Source organism: Panicum hallii, chromosome 1 (genome assembly GCF_002211085.1).
Source record: "Panicum hallii strain FIL2 chromosome 1, PHallii_v3.1, whole genome shotgun sequence".
Classification (NCBI taxonomy): Eukaryota; Viridiplantae; Streptophyta; class Magnoliopsida; order Poales; family Poaceae; genus Panicum; species Panicum hallii.
In genome coordinates, this window is record NC_038042.1 from 53502362 (window position 1) to 53518874 (window position 16513).

General features: G+C 50.5%; 3 protein-coding genes across 5 annotated transcripts; all 3 read right to left on the reverse strand.

The window, feature by feature from the left end:
• Positions 1-3803: 3803 nt before the first annotated feature.
• On the reverse strand, positions 3804-5994 carry LOC112872726 (monoacylglycerol lipase ABHD6-like). 2 transcript variants are annotated; one of them, XR_003224726.1, is made up of 5 exons: positions 5223-5918; positions 4855-4944; positions 4384-4451; positions 4057-4281; positions 3804-4018 (listed from the first exon to the last, which is right to left on the reverse strand). XR_003224726.1 is itself a non-coding variant. In XM_025935800.1 (4 exons), exons 1-4 carry the CDS (start codon positions 5916-5918, stop codon positions 4131-4133), a joined length of 1005 nt encoding a protein of 334 aa, XP_025791585.1. In that variant the 5' UTR covers positions 5919-5994; the 3' UTR covers positions 3804-4130. The 2 variants fall into 2 exon arrangements, 1 of the variants encoding a protein (XP_025791585.1); XM_025935800.1 differs by having other exon boundaries at positions 3804-4281; positions 5223-5994.
• Positions 5995-8149: 2155 nt separating this feature from the next.
• LOC112899942 (monodehydroascorbate reductase 1, peroxisomal-like) lies at positions 8150-12736 on the reverse strand. The gene is made up of 7 exons (XM_025968643.1): positions 12161-12736; positions 12001-12052; positions 10352-10432; positions 9977-10095; positions 9641-9860; positions 9374-9489; positions 8150-9110 (listed from the first exon to the last, which is right to left on the reverse strand). The coding sequence occupies exons 1-7, from the start codon at positions 12284-12286 to the stop codon at positions 8340-8342; spliced, it is 1485 nt and encodes a 494-aa protein (XP_025824428.1). The 5' UTR covers positions 12287-12736; the 3' UTR covers positions 8150-8339.
• Positions 12737-12891: 155 nt separating this feature from the next.
• On the reverse strand, positions 12892-16054 carry LOC112899809 (monodehydroascorbate reductase 2, peroxisomal-like). Of its 2 annotated transcripts, none has more exons than XM_025968536.1 (7): positions 15914-16054; positions 15754-15805; positions 15548-15628; positions 15126-15244; positions 14751-14970; positions 14518-14636; positions 12892-13898 (listed from the first exon to the last, which is right to left on the reverse strand). In XM_025968536.1, the coding sequence occupies exons 1-7, from the start codon at positions 16037-16039 to the stop codon at positions 13176-13178; spliced, it is 1440 nt and encodes a 479-aa protein (XP_025824321.1). In that variant the 5' UTR covers positions 16040-16054; the 3' UTR covers positions 12892-13175. The 2 variants fall into 2 exon arrangements, with proteins under 2 accessions (XP_025824321.1, XP_025824241.1); XM_025968456.1 differs by having other exon boundaries at positions 15706-15805.
• Positions 16055-16513: the final 459 nt, after the last annotated feature.

A 16513-nucleotide genomic window follows, 5' to 3' on the forward strand; every position in this document is an offset into this window, starting at 1 on the left:
AGATGGGAAAGGTGAGTCGAGTTGCTAAGCGTGCTTACTGAAAGCGATGGCTGTCCATCTTAGTTGTTGTTTTGTGTGTAGGCAGATAGCTAGATGCTATGGACTCGTACAAGCTAAGGGTTGTTGTCAAGCGAGCGTGGTTGCTTCATGGTATGCCGAATTGTTTGGCTAAGTGAAGACGTACGATGAGAAGGTTTTCAAAATATTCCCATCGTAGAAATAGTTGGTCAGAGTTTCACCTTGGATTCGGTGGGAGTAGCTCTTCAATTGCGACTTAATCTTGTATGCTTAAAGTGGCGCAAATGTACGAGAAAGCTAGCTAGCCTTGCTTATTACCAACGGCATGCACTGTACGTAATTGGATGCATCTCTTGACGTTCCAGCAAAAAAATGCCAATTTTTTTAGCATTACCTGGCTAATTAAAGGTGAAAGCTAACTAGTACACGAGAAAATAGCAGCACACTCTCGTACAGCGCCCACCTAGTTCCGTTATTAAGTTCATCGTACGTGCGAATAAAACATGTACGTGGCATACGTTGCGAAAATTCCTGGGCGTAGTAGTCTCCTCTCTTTTATGTAATCCTTGGGTGCAGAACCGTACAGAACCAGCGCCGGCCACCGGATCCATTCAGTAGACGACACATCGGAGAACTACTACTCCTTCCTTCTGAGCAACGTGCAGCAGCGCTAGCTACGAACTGCCCACACTGTGCAGCAGTAGGGTAGTAGCCCCCAGCGTGTACCCACGCCTTGATTTCACCTCGGCGACGCGCGCGGTCGCACGTACGACGACGTCAATCCGCGAGATCCCGTGCGCGCTCGTGCTCTCATCAGTCGCTGCTCATCGGCTCATTGGTCACTGCCCCTGCCGCCATCTGCGAGAGGCTGCTACTCGCGACGACGAGCTAGAGCCGGCCGGCCGGCGTACGCGCGCCGGGCGGACGTACGCCCACCCCGGGCCGGCCGGGGGCCGTGCGCGCGTGCGTGGGCAGAGCATGGCGTGGCCGGCGCAGATGGAGCGCAGGTGTGCATGGCCGCTTCTGCCCGGCGCCCGGACCCCGGCCGGCCGGCCCGGCGCGCGCATGGATCTCCGGCTCGTACGAACATGAGTGGTGGACGAGAGATCGATCGACACCTCACGCCCTGCACGGCGCGCCTCAATGAGGCAAGGCGCCGGTTTTCCAATTTCCGCTTCGCCTCGCCGCAGGTTCATCATCACCTGCCCGGAGAGTTTCCGATCCGGCCGCGCGCGACAGGCCGGCCGGATTCGGAGGACCAGATCGCGCGCGACGATCGAGCATGCCCGTGCGGCGGACGGGGTGGTCGGCCACCGCGCGGCTCTGTCTGCACGCCGGCACTTTGAAATTCTTTCACCTATGACGCGCAAAAGGAAATTTGTCACGGCTATTCATTTATGCCAAACAGTATTTTTAATTATTGTATACGAATTTTTCAATAAACCGTCCACGATGGCTAAATTCATGTCTCAGTGTTTTTTTTAAAAAAAAATCCATCTCCGCCGCCAGTTTGATATATTGTGGATGCCGTTTAATTTTTATAGAATGTTATCGATGATTTTAATCCATTTCTTCTTCTCGAATCCACAAACCAAACTCTAGTGACCCATATAAAAACGAGTCATACTGCAATCATGCATATAGGTACCTTTATCCATGTCCAAAGCCAAACTTCTTTAGCTTTGACAATTAAATAAAAGCTACAATTACAGATAGTTTTGCATCATAAGGTTGACGCTACTAAATTCACCATAAAGAGCAATGCCATAGTATTTTTTATGTAAAATCGATGCTCATGTCGATGTCTTATATTTGTGATAGGAGGGAAATGGCACGACATAACCAACTTTCCTCGTTCAAGTAAATCCCGGCTGATCTCCTTCTAACAAATCGATTAGGTTAGAGAGTGGAAATAGCCATGATACAATTTTGATTTAGACAAATTTTAGAAACCCGATCTTGATTTTCTTGTACTCTGCAGCTATGGCATAACTTTTTGCTCATGACTCATGGGGCATCTTAATTTATGACCCCCTCATGGACGAGTGGAGGGGGTGCTAGCTAGAGGCCAAACGACAGCTACACCGACCGGCCAAGCACAAAGGGAGTACAAAACGCACATAGAACTTGCATTGCTAGACTACGCGAAATTCAAATGCATTTGGGTATGTAGGTGCTTGGAAACCTTCAACGTCTCAATAGGTCATTGCGTTTTCTTTCATCTTCGATTTATTCAACGACAACTATTAATCTTAAAGGATGTCCTCTCGAGTCTTGACGTCATAGACAAACGTAAACTTTTCATTGAGGTTGGAACTAACTACAGTACAGCTTCCTAAGAAACTAGGACCAGTAGCAGGGCACGGCCGGGCCAAAACGTGCTGCTTGTGACCCCGTCCGTGCACATGCATGGCCTGCTCGCAGTCGCAGCTCATTTATTCAGCAGAGACCCCTGCACTGCGCTGCAGCGGACAGAGAAACAACGAGCGCTCCTGCCGTCTCGCAGCTCCAGCAGGGGAGAGGCAGTATGGGGCATGGGCGTATGGCACGGGCTCGGCAATGCGTGCGTGCGCCGTGCGCGTTCCGGCGTTGCACGTCAAGGCAAAACGTCACAACTCCAATTGAACTCTCCTATTGCAACAGGAACAGGTCACCCGCCCAGCAGGCCACGCGCAGCTGGAAAAAAAAACCTACGTGCACGGGGGCACGGCGCGGAATTTTCAGGAGGTTTCGCTGCGCGCGAACTCTTATAGGAGGCGGCTCCGGTGGGCTAGCGCCAAAGCGCTGAAGGGCCCAGCCGTGCACAGAGCCCAGCTAGCGCGGCCGGCGCCAGACGCGTCGATGGCGCGCGCCGCACGGTCCCGACAGGCCAACCAGAGAGCGCCGCGGCCGGCGCGAGGCCCTCCGGCCGGCTCGGCGCTCACCACTCCGGCCTCCAGCCCGGCCGGCAACTGACTGCCGCGGCGGCGGCAGAGGCCGGCCACCACCGGCCACGAGTAATCACGCGGGCTGACCAGCAGCAGCAGCAGCACGTACCTCCGGCGGGACACGACGACGACGCGCCCACATGATGGCGCCCCTCTGCGGCCCTGCTGCGCGCGGTGGTCCACGCGCGCAAGGGCGAGCGCTGCGCCGCTAGCTAGTCAATGGATCCATCCATCGGGACGGACGGCGAGATCGGCCGGCCGGCCGGTCGGTCGACGGCGTATTGGCTGGACCGGCCATAAAGGGGCCCCTGTACTTTCGCCGAACATATCCAGGACAACTTGCCGGTTTCTCCCGGGCAACCAACCGTGGCCCTGCCGCATCATGAGCCCGGCCCGCCCGCCCACCCGAGCCCAGCGGAACCCATCGCCACGCCGGCCGCCGGCTGTGGGTGGACTCGACTGGCCGGAGATGCATGTGGAAAAGCTGCCTGCCTGCCCGGTGGCCTGCCTGACAGGACGGGGCTCCTCCGCCCTGCACAGTGGCCGGGCACTGTTGACCTCGCCCTAGCACGTTGGCGGACGGCGGGCGGAGCTACAGTCCACGCCCCTTACGCGCGCGCCCTGGGTGGCCGATCGGCGACGTGACCTCCGGTTTGCTCCCCCTCCGGTCTCGTTGTGGTGGTGGCCACGCTCACGCGCGCACTAAGGGGCGCTTTTTGCAGGGGGAACCATCACGGCACGGACTCGAATCCGCACCCGGCCGGCCGGGGCGCGTCAGAGAGGGGCGGTGCCTGTACTTTGTGGGCACTCCGGCAGCCCTCACATGGGTTTGGAGACTCTGATTTCTGAACCGGATCAAACCAAGAAAAAGAAATCTTTGTTACATTACATTTTTGTAAGAACTTACATTACTTTGCGTGTGTGGTTGACTGGAGAGTTACAAAGAATTGATCCAAAACGAATGTACTGAACCAGCAGGGCCAGGGAGTAACAGAGAAAGAGGGCAAGAACAGGTGCATGTAGAAGGAACGGTCACGGCGTATCGATATGAACTCATGAACTGGATGCATGCATGATCCCTATGAGCAGGAGCAGGACGATTGGGCGAGCACATGTATAGCCCCTGCGCCGCCTTCAACGACTCTCCGGCGGTGGGGCACGGCGCCGTTCTGGGGACGGGGCCGATCAGCTGCTGGCCTGCTCTTCTCCTGCCGCGGTGGAGTTGACGTAGGCGAGCCACCTCTGGAGCTGGCGGTTGTAGGCGCACGGCCGCTCGACGTGGAGCAGGTGGCCGGCCTTGCGGATGCCGTACAGGAAGCACTTGTCGCCGAGCTGCCTGCGATTTGGTTTGGTCGCTCGCGGTTAGCGCCGGGCGTGCTGATTGTATCAGCTAAGCATGACCGGCAACAACTAAGCATAAAGCATGGGAGGTGCTTACTCTTTCATCTTCTTGGCGAGCTCGATGTCGAAGATCTTGTCCTCCTCGCCCCACAGCAGCATGATTTTCTGCAACCACGGAGAACATTTGAACTTTTTTTTTTGTAATACATACACATGGTGACAAATCAACTGGGCCTTATTTCTCGAAAAAGATCAGGTCGGAGCCCATGATAAATCAAAGGCCGTGGACCATGCCGCACTACAAGTTCGGGCCGTTCGCTCAAATTGTGGTTCTGGGTCATCATCTTTTTTTTCACAGTGGGTTGGTAAGTTGTTGGCCTGACGGCCCTAAACAAAGAAAGATGCATCTGCATTCTGTCTGCCGGTCACTTTCGTCAGTCAGCTACTCAGCTGCCTGACAACTGACATGGAGCTCCTATTTCCATCATGCATCTACAATTCTCTAGGTTGGTGAACAGATGAAGTAGCTGTGGGTTAGTTCGGTTTCGTAGGAAACTAATTAAGGTACCTGTTGGAATACAGGGATCTTGGCGTCCATGGTGCTGATTAGCAGCCCCTGCAACAGCTCCATCCTCTCCTTCCTGCTGGTGAACATCACCTGCTTGCCACCCAACACAAGCATAAACATCAACAGAATCAAACCCCAATAAACACTAACCAAAGCAACAATGTCACAAGTTAAACAATGAAACACACGAACTCTATGCTGATCGATATACTTTTGGTATGAAAACCTCAAGTTAGTAGTATCATCGTTATCTGTAATCTACTCATGTTTATCATATTTTTTTATCTTCTTAATTGACCTAGAATAAAACTGTTGCTGCTTTTTGCTAGTGTTAGTGTACCAACACAAACATCTGGGGAAAAAAATACCTTGAGGTAGTCCTTGTAGAACCTGTCCGGGAACCACATCTTCTTGTACATGGAGATGGAGAGCAGCGCCTTGAGCCCCTTGAGCGTCTCGGGCATGAGCAGCTCGGCCGACGACCCGGCGCCCAGGCGCTCCATGGTCTCCCTGTTCACCGCGTCCGTCATGGCCACCACGGACCCGGACACGCACAGCGACCGCACCAGCTCCGGCCGCGCCTCCGCCAGCTTGAACGCCACCATGCCCCCGTAGCTGAACCCCACGACGTCGCACCGCGCCACGCCCAGCCGCGCCAGCGCCCCCGCTACGCACGCCGCCTGGAAGTCCGGCGACCGGTCGGCGCTCGACGTGGAGGACTTGCCGAAGAACATGAGGTCCGGGATGTAGAGGTTGTAGCGCGACACGAGCACGCCGAAGTTGAACTGCCACGTGACATTACCCTCGGCGGCGAAGCCGTGGATGAGCACCACGTTCGGCCTCGACTCGGGGCTCCTCCTCTTCTTACTGCCCCCGGGCTTCTTGCCGCCGCCGCCGGCAGGGTCGAGCGGGCTGATGGTGGTGCCCTTCTTGCCGACGTGGTGCTTGGGCGCCCAGACGTGCATGGTGGTGCCCGGCTCCAGCTCGACCTCGATGGGGCGGAGCCCAGCCATCTTCATCAGCCGCGACAGCAGCGGCTTCTGCGCCTCGATGAAGTTCACCATCTTGCACGATCGCGGCCGCTCCTTTTCCTCCCCTCGTGCCACGCTTTGCTCGCTCGCCGCTGCGTGGTGGTCGGTGCGTGGCAGGCTAGCTGTTGCTCGATCGTTCGCGCCGGGCTCGTATTAATAGAGAGAGGTGGCGCCGGAGCAAGCGTCGACGGGGGCCTGCGGTGTGTAGGCATGGGCTGCGCAACTGCGCAACAGCGCAAGTACAACGACGGGGAGCGGTGTAACGACAGGCGACGGCGACGGGCGCGAGCGAGCCGGCGGGCGGGTGGGGTTTGGGTGGCGAGGGCCCCGGCGGCAGCGAGGGAGGGGAGCGAGGACAAGGGGAAGTGGAGGGCGGGATCAGTGATCTACCGGGATGTACACATGCGCGCGGTAGCTTGGATTGGTGCAACTAACAGATCCTACTGTGCCGCCGGCTGCCCTGCTCATACATTCAGACATTGATCCAGTCATTCCTCGCATTCTTTTTCCTGCCACTACATTTCAGTTATTTCGAGTTGGGCGATCTCTTAGAATGCAACATGGGAATTGGGAAGTGCCAGCCTCAACAGAACGTCAAGCTTGAGTTTTCTTTTCTTTTCTTTTTTTGAGGAGAGAACAGTCAGAGTTAAGTATGGTAAAGTTGAGCCACAAAGCTAACACCATCATCAAAACAATGGAAATTGGATTGGTGCAACCAACCGATCCAAATTGTGACGCCGGCTGCTTGTTCAGTCGTTCCTCTTTGATGTCTTCCTGAGATCATCAGCGCCTCAAGAAGTTTTAGCCTCTCACGTACTAGTTCTGTCCTGTGTGTTAGAAAGGGCACTTGATCCATACTCTGAAGGAAGAATGGTTTGCCAGAGCGTGATAGATGAATTTACAATCCTGATGTGTTTATTTCGACACAACGACGAGCACCTGGCACAAGCACACGCCGTGACATCTGAGCTCACCGCAGCCGTAACAAGCTTATTCAGAGCTGCGCTTCACCAAGCAGACAAGCACGGCGCCTTCCGGCCGTACCAGTGTGCGAACGCCGCGATGGACGCGGCCGCGGCGGCCACGCCGTCCGTGGCGTGCCACGCGTTGTTAGGCTTGCCGCCGCCGCCCCAAAGCCCACCGGGACGCGGCCGCGGGGGTCCGCTCGAGCCCTCCCGAACGACGAAATCTAGCCTCTCCCGTGCGAGCTGGGCCACGTCCGACTCCGGCGAGTCCCGGTGGCGGCGGCGGCGGCTGACTAGAGGAAGGGCGCGGCCACGAGGATTGAGGAAAGAGCGAGGAGATGGCGGACGCGGAAAAGAAAAACTAATGTGTAAATATTCTATCCATACTAGCGTGTTAGCGGTCCGATTTAGGTGTTTTATATAAATATCCGTGGTGAACCTCTAAATCGGATCGCGACTATTAATCACGATCTAAAACGGGAGGTATTTGCAACTTATACTTTAACCGCCCTCGACGCTGTAGAGCGCTATTCCAACAATTGGATCCTCAGTTTCCGGTCCAGATCAAAATTTATTTTGTTCTGTGTATAAATTTTGTTTCCGATTTTATTTGATAACTTTTGATCTGCATTTTTCTCCTTCCAAAATTTTCCTCAGCATTTTTATTCTTTGAAATTTTGATCATAATTTCCCTTCCAAAATTTCTTTCCGAATTTTATCCTTTTTCAAAAAGTTTTTCTCATAAATTTTGTTATCATTTTTTTCTTTCCAATGTTTTCTGCAACCAACGTTTTCTTTTATTTTGAATTTTGTTCATAATGTTGATTTATAAGTTTTTGTTTTCAAATAATGTTTCTGAATATTTTTATTTTCGTAAATTTTTTATCACAAATTTTGTTTCCAAAATTTTTCAGCATAACTATTGCTACATTATATATCTTAACATAAAATTTTTGTTTTGAAATTATTTTTTTCGTTTTTTCTCTCCTATTTTTCTTTTCTCCATGTTGTTGTTAAAAATTGCACAATTTTTTTCAATTCATATTTTTTATTATAAAACTTCACTCACGCAGTACAATTAATATGTCAGAACAACTGGCGTGAGTTATTGATCAACGAACCTGTTAGCTGGTGGGCGGAGCTGAAAAGAGAGTGGGATGGGGCCATTATTCCAGCGGAAGCACAGAGAGGGAAGATACTCTGATCGGAAATCGATCGCACCAAAAAAAAATTACAAGCGACCGTAAATCAGCGTGCCCCGCATATAGCCTTTGTTTAAGGAGCAACCTGTCATTCAAGTGATCGGAGAAATGTGCCACTGCCTTTCTGTACTTAAAAGGAACACTTGATCCAAATTCTGATGGAAGGCAGGTTTACGAGAGCGTGATAGATGGATTTACAGTTTCGATGTGTTTAGTCCACACAACGACCAGCATTTCATTCTGTAAACATGCACGCCCTGAACTCATCGCCACGGTACCAAGCTTATTCAGAAGCTGTGCTTCACCAAGCACGGCGCCTTCTGGTCGTACCAGTACGCGAGCGCCGCGATGAACACGGCCACGGCCACGCCGACCGTGGCGTGCCACGCGTAGGAAGGCTTGTCGCCGCCGCCGCCGCCAGAAAGCCCACGCGGACGCGGACGCGGCCGCGCGGCTGGGCTCCGGCCATCCCGAAAGACGAACGCGAGGCCCTCCCGTGCGAGCTGGGTCACGTCCGGGACCGCCGCCCCGCTCCGGACGGCGTGCGCGATCGCCTCGTACTCCTCCGGGCTCCCGCCCTCCAGGAACGCGCCGGCGATGCGTCCCGCCGCGCTGACCCAGAACGCGCCGAACTTGGGCGTGGACGAGGCGGAGAAGCCCAGGTCCCCGAAGTGGACGGCCTCCCCGGCGTTGTCGCCGTAGAACCGCCACGACAGCGCGAAGACCCTGGAGTAGAAGAAGGGCAGGTAGTCGATGTCCCCGGCGGGGCCCGAGGGGTCCAGCGCCGCCGCGACGGCGTGCCTGGCGGTCCTGCGGGCGCAGTCGACGTGCTCGAACCGGCGGGCGTCGCCGCCGAAGAGCGTGACGGGGAACGTGGCCACGTCGCCCACCGCGTACACGGAGGCGTTGCTCGTCTGCATCTGCCCGTTCACCTTGATGCCGCCCTTCTCCATGACCAGCTGGCCTTCGAAGAGCGCGGTGTTCGCGCGCGCCCCGATGCCAACCACGACCATGTCGGCAGGTAGGCGCCTGCCGTCTCGCAATATTGCTGTGGTCACCTGTGCATTCACGCAAAAGAATATTGCTGAAAAAAAAACTCAGATAATCAGATTGGATGGAGTAGACTTCAAACTTTCAAATATAGCGGAGCACAGTTGATAGTGGTTGGTATTGATTGGCACAAAACAGCTGCTTGAAATTTCAGATTTCCAGTAAAGCTGCTAGGAGATGGTGAACATACATCCTATTGGCAATCTGAATATGGCTGATCATCAAATCATCTACTGTAGAAGTTACAGGCAATGGCCGAACGGAAACTCACCTTTCCAGATGAGATCTCCAGTGATGAAACTGCAGTTCCTTTGATAAAAGTAACTCCTTTTGAAGTATAGTAGTTCTCGTAGAATTCAGCAATTTTTGGTGTAAACAGACGACCCACTGAAAACGAAAAATCAACAGCATATTTTGGCATTTGAACACAGCTAAGAAAAATAAGATTGTGCGTATATGTTCTAAGCACTGATCTGCATATAAGTGTCATTGTATTCAGGCTTCATATGTTCATCAAATGATAGCATCAGCTACTTACTGCAGTGTTTTCCAGGGAAGACTATGGTAACCTTTATCTTGTTGGCAACCAAAGCGGCAGCACATTCCATTCCTATATATCCACCACCAATTACAATAGCATTGCCACCAGGACATGATCTCATTCGAAAGACTAATTTATCTGCATCCTCAATATCGCGCAGATAACAGACATTCTCAGCATCTGAGCCACTCCCTCCAAATTCTTCCAGCTTCAAGGCCTACATTTTAAACAGACAAAATAACATGTTATAAATCGATTTCCTGGCAAACATACATGTTAAGTCCAAAAATAGCAGGCTAGTCAGACATAACCAGAAACAGAATCTCGACATACCCGAGCACCCGTTGCTACAATAAGAGTTTTATAGCTGATAGTTTCCCCAGTGGAAGCAAGCAATGTCTTCCAACGCACATCAGCAGAAATTATCTTCGTTCCAAGAATAAGCTCAACACCTAGGAAAGTGGTAATTCATATCATCCATAGTGATGAACAGTTACTAGATATGTAGATTGAGCTGATTACATGATCAAACTACAGATGAGGGAAAACCAGACATGCTAATCCATCTGTCAGAAAAAGATAGACGGTAACACTAACTCTTGTTACTTCCCAGATGTTATAGTCCAATTGAAATCTAACTAAACATAGGGATTGCAACATGTAATGCACAAATAACATAAAACCCAGTAAACACAGACAGGATCCTACCATGTTTTTTATACCAATCTGGTGTAAGTAACTGATCGTTGGCACCAACACAAGTATAAAATGCTGGGAGACGAGCGCCACCTGTAAATGTGATAAATCCAAAGTAAAAAAAAAAAAAGTTTTCAAGATATCCAGACCCCAAATCATTTAAACAAATTTTTATGTGGATAGCAATGCCCTGCAAATATTAATCGTCTGTATAATCTGAAATTGCACAAAAGAAAAAAAAACAATTCAATCTGAAAGATTGAAACTCATGTCATTGTGTGTCCCCTTCGTATACCCAATAGAATTTGAAAGAGCTAACTTAAGCAGTTTACTGCCGATTGCCGCAATCTCGAAAGCAACTATCAACTGAATCATTCCAACAGAAGCGTGTAGCAGAAAAAAGGTATAGCAGGCTACATCGAAATTCAATTAATTTCAGCTGCACCAAATTGACCCGGCCCAATCGCATGCAATAGAATGGCCCCAAACGGCGGCGGAGTGGTCGAGCTCGGGGCCATGCGCGACAAGGAGCAGCGCGGCATTATGGAAATCGCGCGCATGCACTTGGTTTCTGAACCCACTCACCCTTGGGCTCCATCAATCCTCCGCACCGATGCGCCCGCCGCCGCCGCCGGAGGCTGGGAAAAGGAGAGGAGCTACGACCATGGATGGATGCGGAAACGGAGGAAAGGAAGAGGAACAGGAGTGGAGCAACGAGGAAGGCATGGATATATGCTTTCACCATCGCGCAGCCCTCCGACTCCGGCGAGTCCATGACGCCGGCGACTGACTAGAGCGGAGGAGGAAGGGCGCGGTCACGAACGACGAAAGGGCGGAGGATGGCAGAAGCAAAAAAAAACCTAATGTGTAAATATTCTATCCATTTTAGCGGCTTTATGCAAATAATCGGATCGCGATTAGTAATCGCGATCCGATTTAGGGGGTTAAATGTAAATATCTTAGTCTAAATTACACTTAACACCTTAACTCGGATCGCGACTGTTAATCGCGATCCGAATTTGGGGGTGTTATGTAAAATATTGGATCGCGGAGAATAATTGCAATGCAATTTAGGGGGGTATCTGAAAATTATACTTTGACCGCAGCCGACGATGAAGGGGCGATTCCAGCCGTTGGATTCAAAGTTTGCGGCCCAGATCGAGCTATGCCCTAAGTGAACGCAAAGTTGCCTTTCCGTCTCCACCCACCCCGCCGGACGCCGGCGGGAACAGCCGAGGCTTCCGCCGCCCGCCGCTCCTGTACCAGAAGGTGACCGCGTCTTGCCTTCAGATTCTCCGATTCATTAATTTCTACTCCGTACTAGAATAGCGGGAGGCTCGACAACATCGGCGGGAGGCCAGGATGGACGCTAAGGTCGCCATCGCCGTGTGCCCTGCCCCGCGTTCGCCGCAGGACTCGCAGCCCACAGTCGCCGCTTCCGAGGAAAATGGCGATGGCATGGTCCTCGTCCTCTTCACCCGAGCACCGAGCTCGGTAGAATGACGCACGATCAGCTAGCTCTGTCAGCAGCAACTCTGCTATCGGCGGCGGCGGCGGCAGGGGTTGGATGAACTGACGACTGACGAGACGAAGGTTAAGGATGCAATCCACACATGTTTTTCGCAAACACTCCTTGATCCGTGATTGAAAAAGGCACGCACCTTCCGGGAGCAGATAGCCTTTGCTTAGCGCAGGACGTTCGTAAGGAGCAACCTGTCGAGTGATTGGAGAAATGATTGCTCAGGAAAAAAAAATCACAGAATGCTCAATCGAACAGCAAAAGGCAGAGCGTGATAAGGAAAGGATGGAAGGAAAGCATACGGCCTCCTCGGAGATGATGCAGAGCTCGCCGGGGGCGGCGTCGCCGCGGCGGCGGACGAACTCGAGCGCCGCGTAGCCCGCGGCCACGCCGCCGCCCAGTATCACGTACGTGAACGCGCGGCCCATCTGGTTCCTTCGCACCGTAATTCTCCCTCTCTGTCTTCCTCTCTCCCAAGTCTCGTCGTTTCCCGTCCGCCATGGACGAGCTTTAAGTAGCCGTGATCGCAGCACGGTTCGATCGGGCCCCTCCGACCAGGTTCTTGGCTTGCGGGCAGGAGAGCAGGCGCGGGGCCGGCGTGGCAGGAAAAACTATGCCTTGCCCGCCTCTCCTCCCGCGGGGCCCGATCGGTGCCGTTCTTTCCCTCGTCGTCAAGGAAATATTGGAATCCTTCTGGGTAAAGAAAAGCTTCACCATCTTTTCAGAACGTTGATAATGCATCTTTCCAGAATGTTGGTAATATTAGTTGATGCTGGAACATCATATGATACGAGCATCGGTGCTAATCAGGTGGGCTTTTGCCTTTTGGACATACTTTTTTAGAAAACGTGCTCACCACACATTTCATTAAGGGAGAAAGGAAGTACAACAGTTTTTTGCACAAAAGAAAGCAGAGACGGTGAGACAGGAAAATAAAACAGGACAGAGCAAAAGAGAGACCTAACGCCAGAGGCACACAGACACACGCGCAACAGCTAGCACGACCTCGGATGGGACAAAGTGGCCAGCAAGGTCACAGAACTCTGCATCTCATTTGGGGAAAGAATTGTGATTTTACAACAAGAGTGCTCCTGATAGTTTAGCAGCAGAATTTTGCTCATTAAACAGTACATGATGGTGTTTGTAACTTTGTATACTATCTGTTTACATTTGAGAGTTGAAACTATACTTTCATACAAGTTACACTGGACTTGCTTTGAGTAGCTGAACCCAATAGCACATCCCAGGTCTTCTTGCATCAGCTGACCACAAGATCCCAACAGATGGCACACAAATTAGAACGAGGTGGTCCTGAGTTCACCACCTGCGACGCTTCCTGCCATACCAATAACCAATCGCAGCGATTGACACTGCTGCGACCACACCAGCTGTGGCATGCCATGCGTAAGTAGGTTTTCCAACCACGGCAAGCCCACAGTCAGGCGCTTCCGTCTGGCTCTCCTGAATGGCAAACGCCAGGCCTTGTTTTTCAAGTTCAGCCATGTTTGCGACCTTTGCTTTCCGCCGAACAGCTACTGATATGGCCTCGTATTCATCCCGACTTCCACCTTCAAGAAATGCACCTGCAATTCGGCCTTTATTGACCCAATATGCACCAAACCTTGGGCTGCTGCTTGTGAAGTCTCCAAAGTGAACCACTTCCCCAACATTATCCCCATAGAACTGCCAGGACAGTGTGAAGACCCTGGAGTAGAAGAATGGTAGGTAATCGATGTCCCTGGTTTTTGAAGGCTCCAAGATGGATGCAACGGCATGCCTAGCAGTTCTTCGAGCTGAATCAACATGCTCAAGCCGTCGGATATCACCATCAAAAAGCTTGATGGGGAATGCAGCAACATCTCCAACAGCATATACAGAGCTGTCACTTGTCTGCAGCTGTCCATTTACCTTTATCCCACCATTCTCCATTGACATCACAAGCTGACCTTCAAAAAGACTAGTGTTCGCACGGATGCCAATACCAACCACTACCATATCAGCAGGAAGGTGTCTACCATCTTTGAGGATTACCGCAGTCACCTGTGCATACACGGGAACAATATTATTTTTAACTATCAACTTAACAACAACAGTACTAGCTTAAGTTTCTTATACTGCTTAAGGTGCTTTAAAATGGTAGAGCTAATAGTGGTTGATATTCATAGCCTAAATACGCCAGATTCAGTAAAGAGATTTAGAGGAATTGATGAATCTGTGTTAGCTCATCATTGACATCGAGTCATTGTTGCTGGAACATACTGTTTCAGAAATAAGCCATTTCTATTCCAGGGCTATCAACAATCAAATCATGCAATACCAAGATGTCATAAACTAGATAGCTTATCCGATTACGTGTAGGCTGATCCAGGTGAATCTAAGAGACTGGATTAGGATCAAATCAATAGCAAAATTTGAAAAAATTCTCCCGAAAAATGGAAAACCTAGTTTATAGCCATCTACCAATGAAATGAAGTAGATATAGGTGGATGAAAATGTCTAATAGTTATCCATATGTACTACCAGGAAGTGCTGAAAAAGAGGCTCTGGACCATGACTTGGTTATATGACTATGACTTTTTACTTGGTACTAGATGTAAAATTGCTATTTATCTATCTCAAGCCTGTTCCAGTTTCATGGTATGGAACTATGGAAACTCACCTTCCCTGTCGTGTCTCTTTCAAAGGATGTAAGCACAGTTCCTTTAACAAAGGTGACCCCTCTTGAGGTGTAGTAGTCTTCATAATATTCTGCAATTTTTTCTGTAAATAGACGACCCACTGCAGAAATAAATCAAGTTCATATTTAGATCAGCAGGAGAGGTATTATAGCATGCTGGGAGCCCTGCCACAAAGAGTTCAAACTTTATTTAGGTGATGAAATCAACTACTTACTGCAGTGTTTCTCAGGGAAGACCATGGTGACCCTTATCTTGTTAGTGACCAATGCCGCTGCACATTCCATTCCAATGTAGCCACCACCAATGACAACAGCATTTCCACCAGGACATGATTTCATCGCATTGACCAACTTATCCGCATCATCAATATTGCGTAAATAACATATGTTTGAAGCATCTGAACCTTGTATTCCAAATTCTTGCAACTTCAGAGCCTATGTTATGTAAAGAAAGAAAGTTAGACAAATACATAAATCAAACATCACAAACTAGATCATTATTTAACAGTAAAGGATAGCAAGTGTTATGAAGAATTGAATTTGAAACGAAAATAATTGGACGAAAAAAGAAGTACAAACAGATCCAATACCCGAGCACCTGTCGCAATAATAAGAGTTTTATAGCTGATAGTTTCTCCTGTGGCTGTAAGCAATGTCTTGCGCCTCACGTCAGCAGAAATCACTTTTGTTCCAAGAACAAGTTCAATGCCTAATTGAGTAAAGTAGTAGTTAGAAAAATAGAAAATATCATGTTCACCGCACTCTTACAAGAAAACAGAATATATCATGGTCACGCACTCTTACAGGAACAATGACAGAGGACGATAATACGATCCTTCGAACTGAATGAAAGAATAGATTACTATATGGATGGATCTACTGAATAAGTTGCACAGGTCATGACCAATAAGATGCTACTTAAATATCTAATAATCTATAGCATTTGCCAATATTTAATATATGTGATTAGTCATAGAATCATAAAATCCAGTAAAGAAGATTGAAACCCTACCTTGTTCTTTGTACCATTTTGTTGTCAGTAACTCATCATTAGCACCAACGCAAGTATGAAATCCTGGAAGACGAGCAGCACCTGCAAATATCTCAGAGGTTAACAACAGTCAGCGATATTAACAATGCACTGACGAAGGTTAAGGATGCAATCCACACATGTTTTTCGCAAACACTCCTTGATCCGTGACTGAAAAAGGCACGCACCTTCCGGGAGCAGATAGCCTTTGCTTAGCGCAGGACGTTCGTAAGGAGCAACCTGTCGAGTGATTGGAGAAATGATTGCTCAGGAAAAAAAAATCACAGAATGCTCAATCGAACAGCAAAAGGCAGAGCGTGATAAGGAAAGGATGGAAGGAAAGCATACGGCCTCCTCGGAGATGATGCAGAGCTCGCCGGGGGCGGCGTCGCCGCGGCGGCGGACGAACTCGAGCGCCGCGTAGCCCGCGGCCACGCCGCCGCCCAGTATCACGTACGTGAACGCGCGGCCCATCTGGTTCCTTCGCACCGTAATTCTCCCTCTCTGTCTTCCTCTCTCCCAAGTCTCGTCGTTTCCCGTCCGCCATGGACGAGCTTTAAGTAGCCGTGATCGCAGCACGGTTCGATCGGGCCCCTCCGACCAGGTTCTTGGCTTGCGGGCAGGAGAGCAGGCGCGGGGCCGGCGTGGCAGGAAAAACTATGCCTTGCCCGCCTCTCCTCCCGCGGGGCCCGATCGGTGCCGTTCTTTCCCTCGTCGTCAAGGAAATATTGGAATCCTTCTGGGTAAAGAAAAGCTTCACCATCTTTTCAGAACGTTGATAATGCATCTTTCCAGAATGTTGGTAATATTAGTTGATGCTGGAACATCATATGATACGAGCATCGGTGCTAATCAGGTGGGCTTTTGCCTTTTGGACATACTTTTTTAGAAAACGTGCTCACCACACATTTCATTAAGGGAGAAAGGAAGTACAACAGTTTTTTGCAC

Coding starts and splice junctions, on each gene's coding strand:
- LOC112872726 (XM_025935800.1), bottom strand. CDS start 5,918: ATGGTGAACTTCATCGAGGCGCAGAAGCCGCTGCTGTCGCGGCTGATG. Junction 4,945..5,222: donor TCTACAAGGACTACCTCAAG/GTATTTTTTTCC, acceptor GGTGGCAAGCAG/GTGATGTTCACCAGCAGGAA. Junction 4,282..4,383: donor CTCGCCAAGAAGATGAAAGA/GTAAGCACCTCC, acceptor ACCAAATCGCAG/GCAGCTCGGCGACAAGTGCT.
- LOC112899809 (XM_025968456.1), bottom strand. CDS start 16,039: ATGGGCCGCGCGTTCACGTACGTGATACTGGGCGGCGGCGTGGCCGCG. Junction 15,806..15,913: donor GCATCATCTCCGAGGAGGCC/GTATGCTTTCCT, acceptor ATCACTCGACAG/GTTGCTCCTTACGAACGTCC. Junction 15,245..15,547: donor AAAATGGTACAAAGAACAAG/GTAGGGTTTCAA, acceptor TTACTCAATTAG/GCATTGAACTTGTTCTTGGA.
- LOC112899942 (XM_025968643.1), bottom strand. CDS start 12,286: ATGGGCCGCGCGTTCACGTACGTGATACTGGGCGGCGGCGTGGCCGCG. Junction 10,433..12,000: donor AGGCTATCTGCTCCCGGAAG/GTGCGTGCCTTT, acceptor TCACATTTACAG/GTGGCGCTCGTCTCCCAGCA. Junction 9,861..9,976: donor TTGTAGCAACGGGTGCTCGG/GTATGTCGAGAT, acceptor TTTAAAATGTAG/GCCTTGAAGCTGGAAGAATT.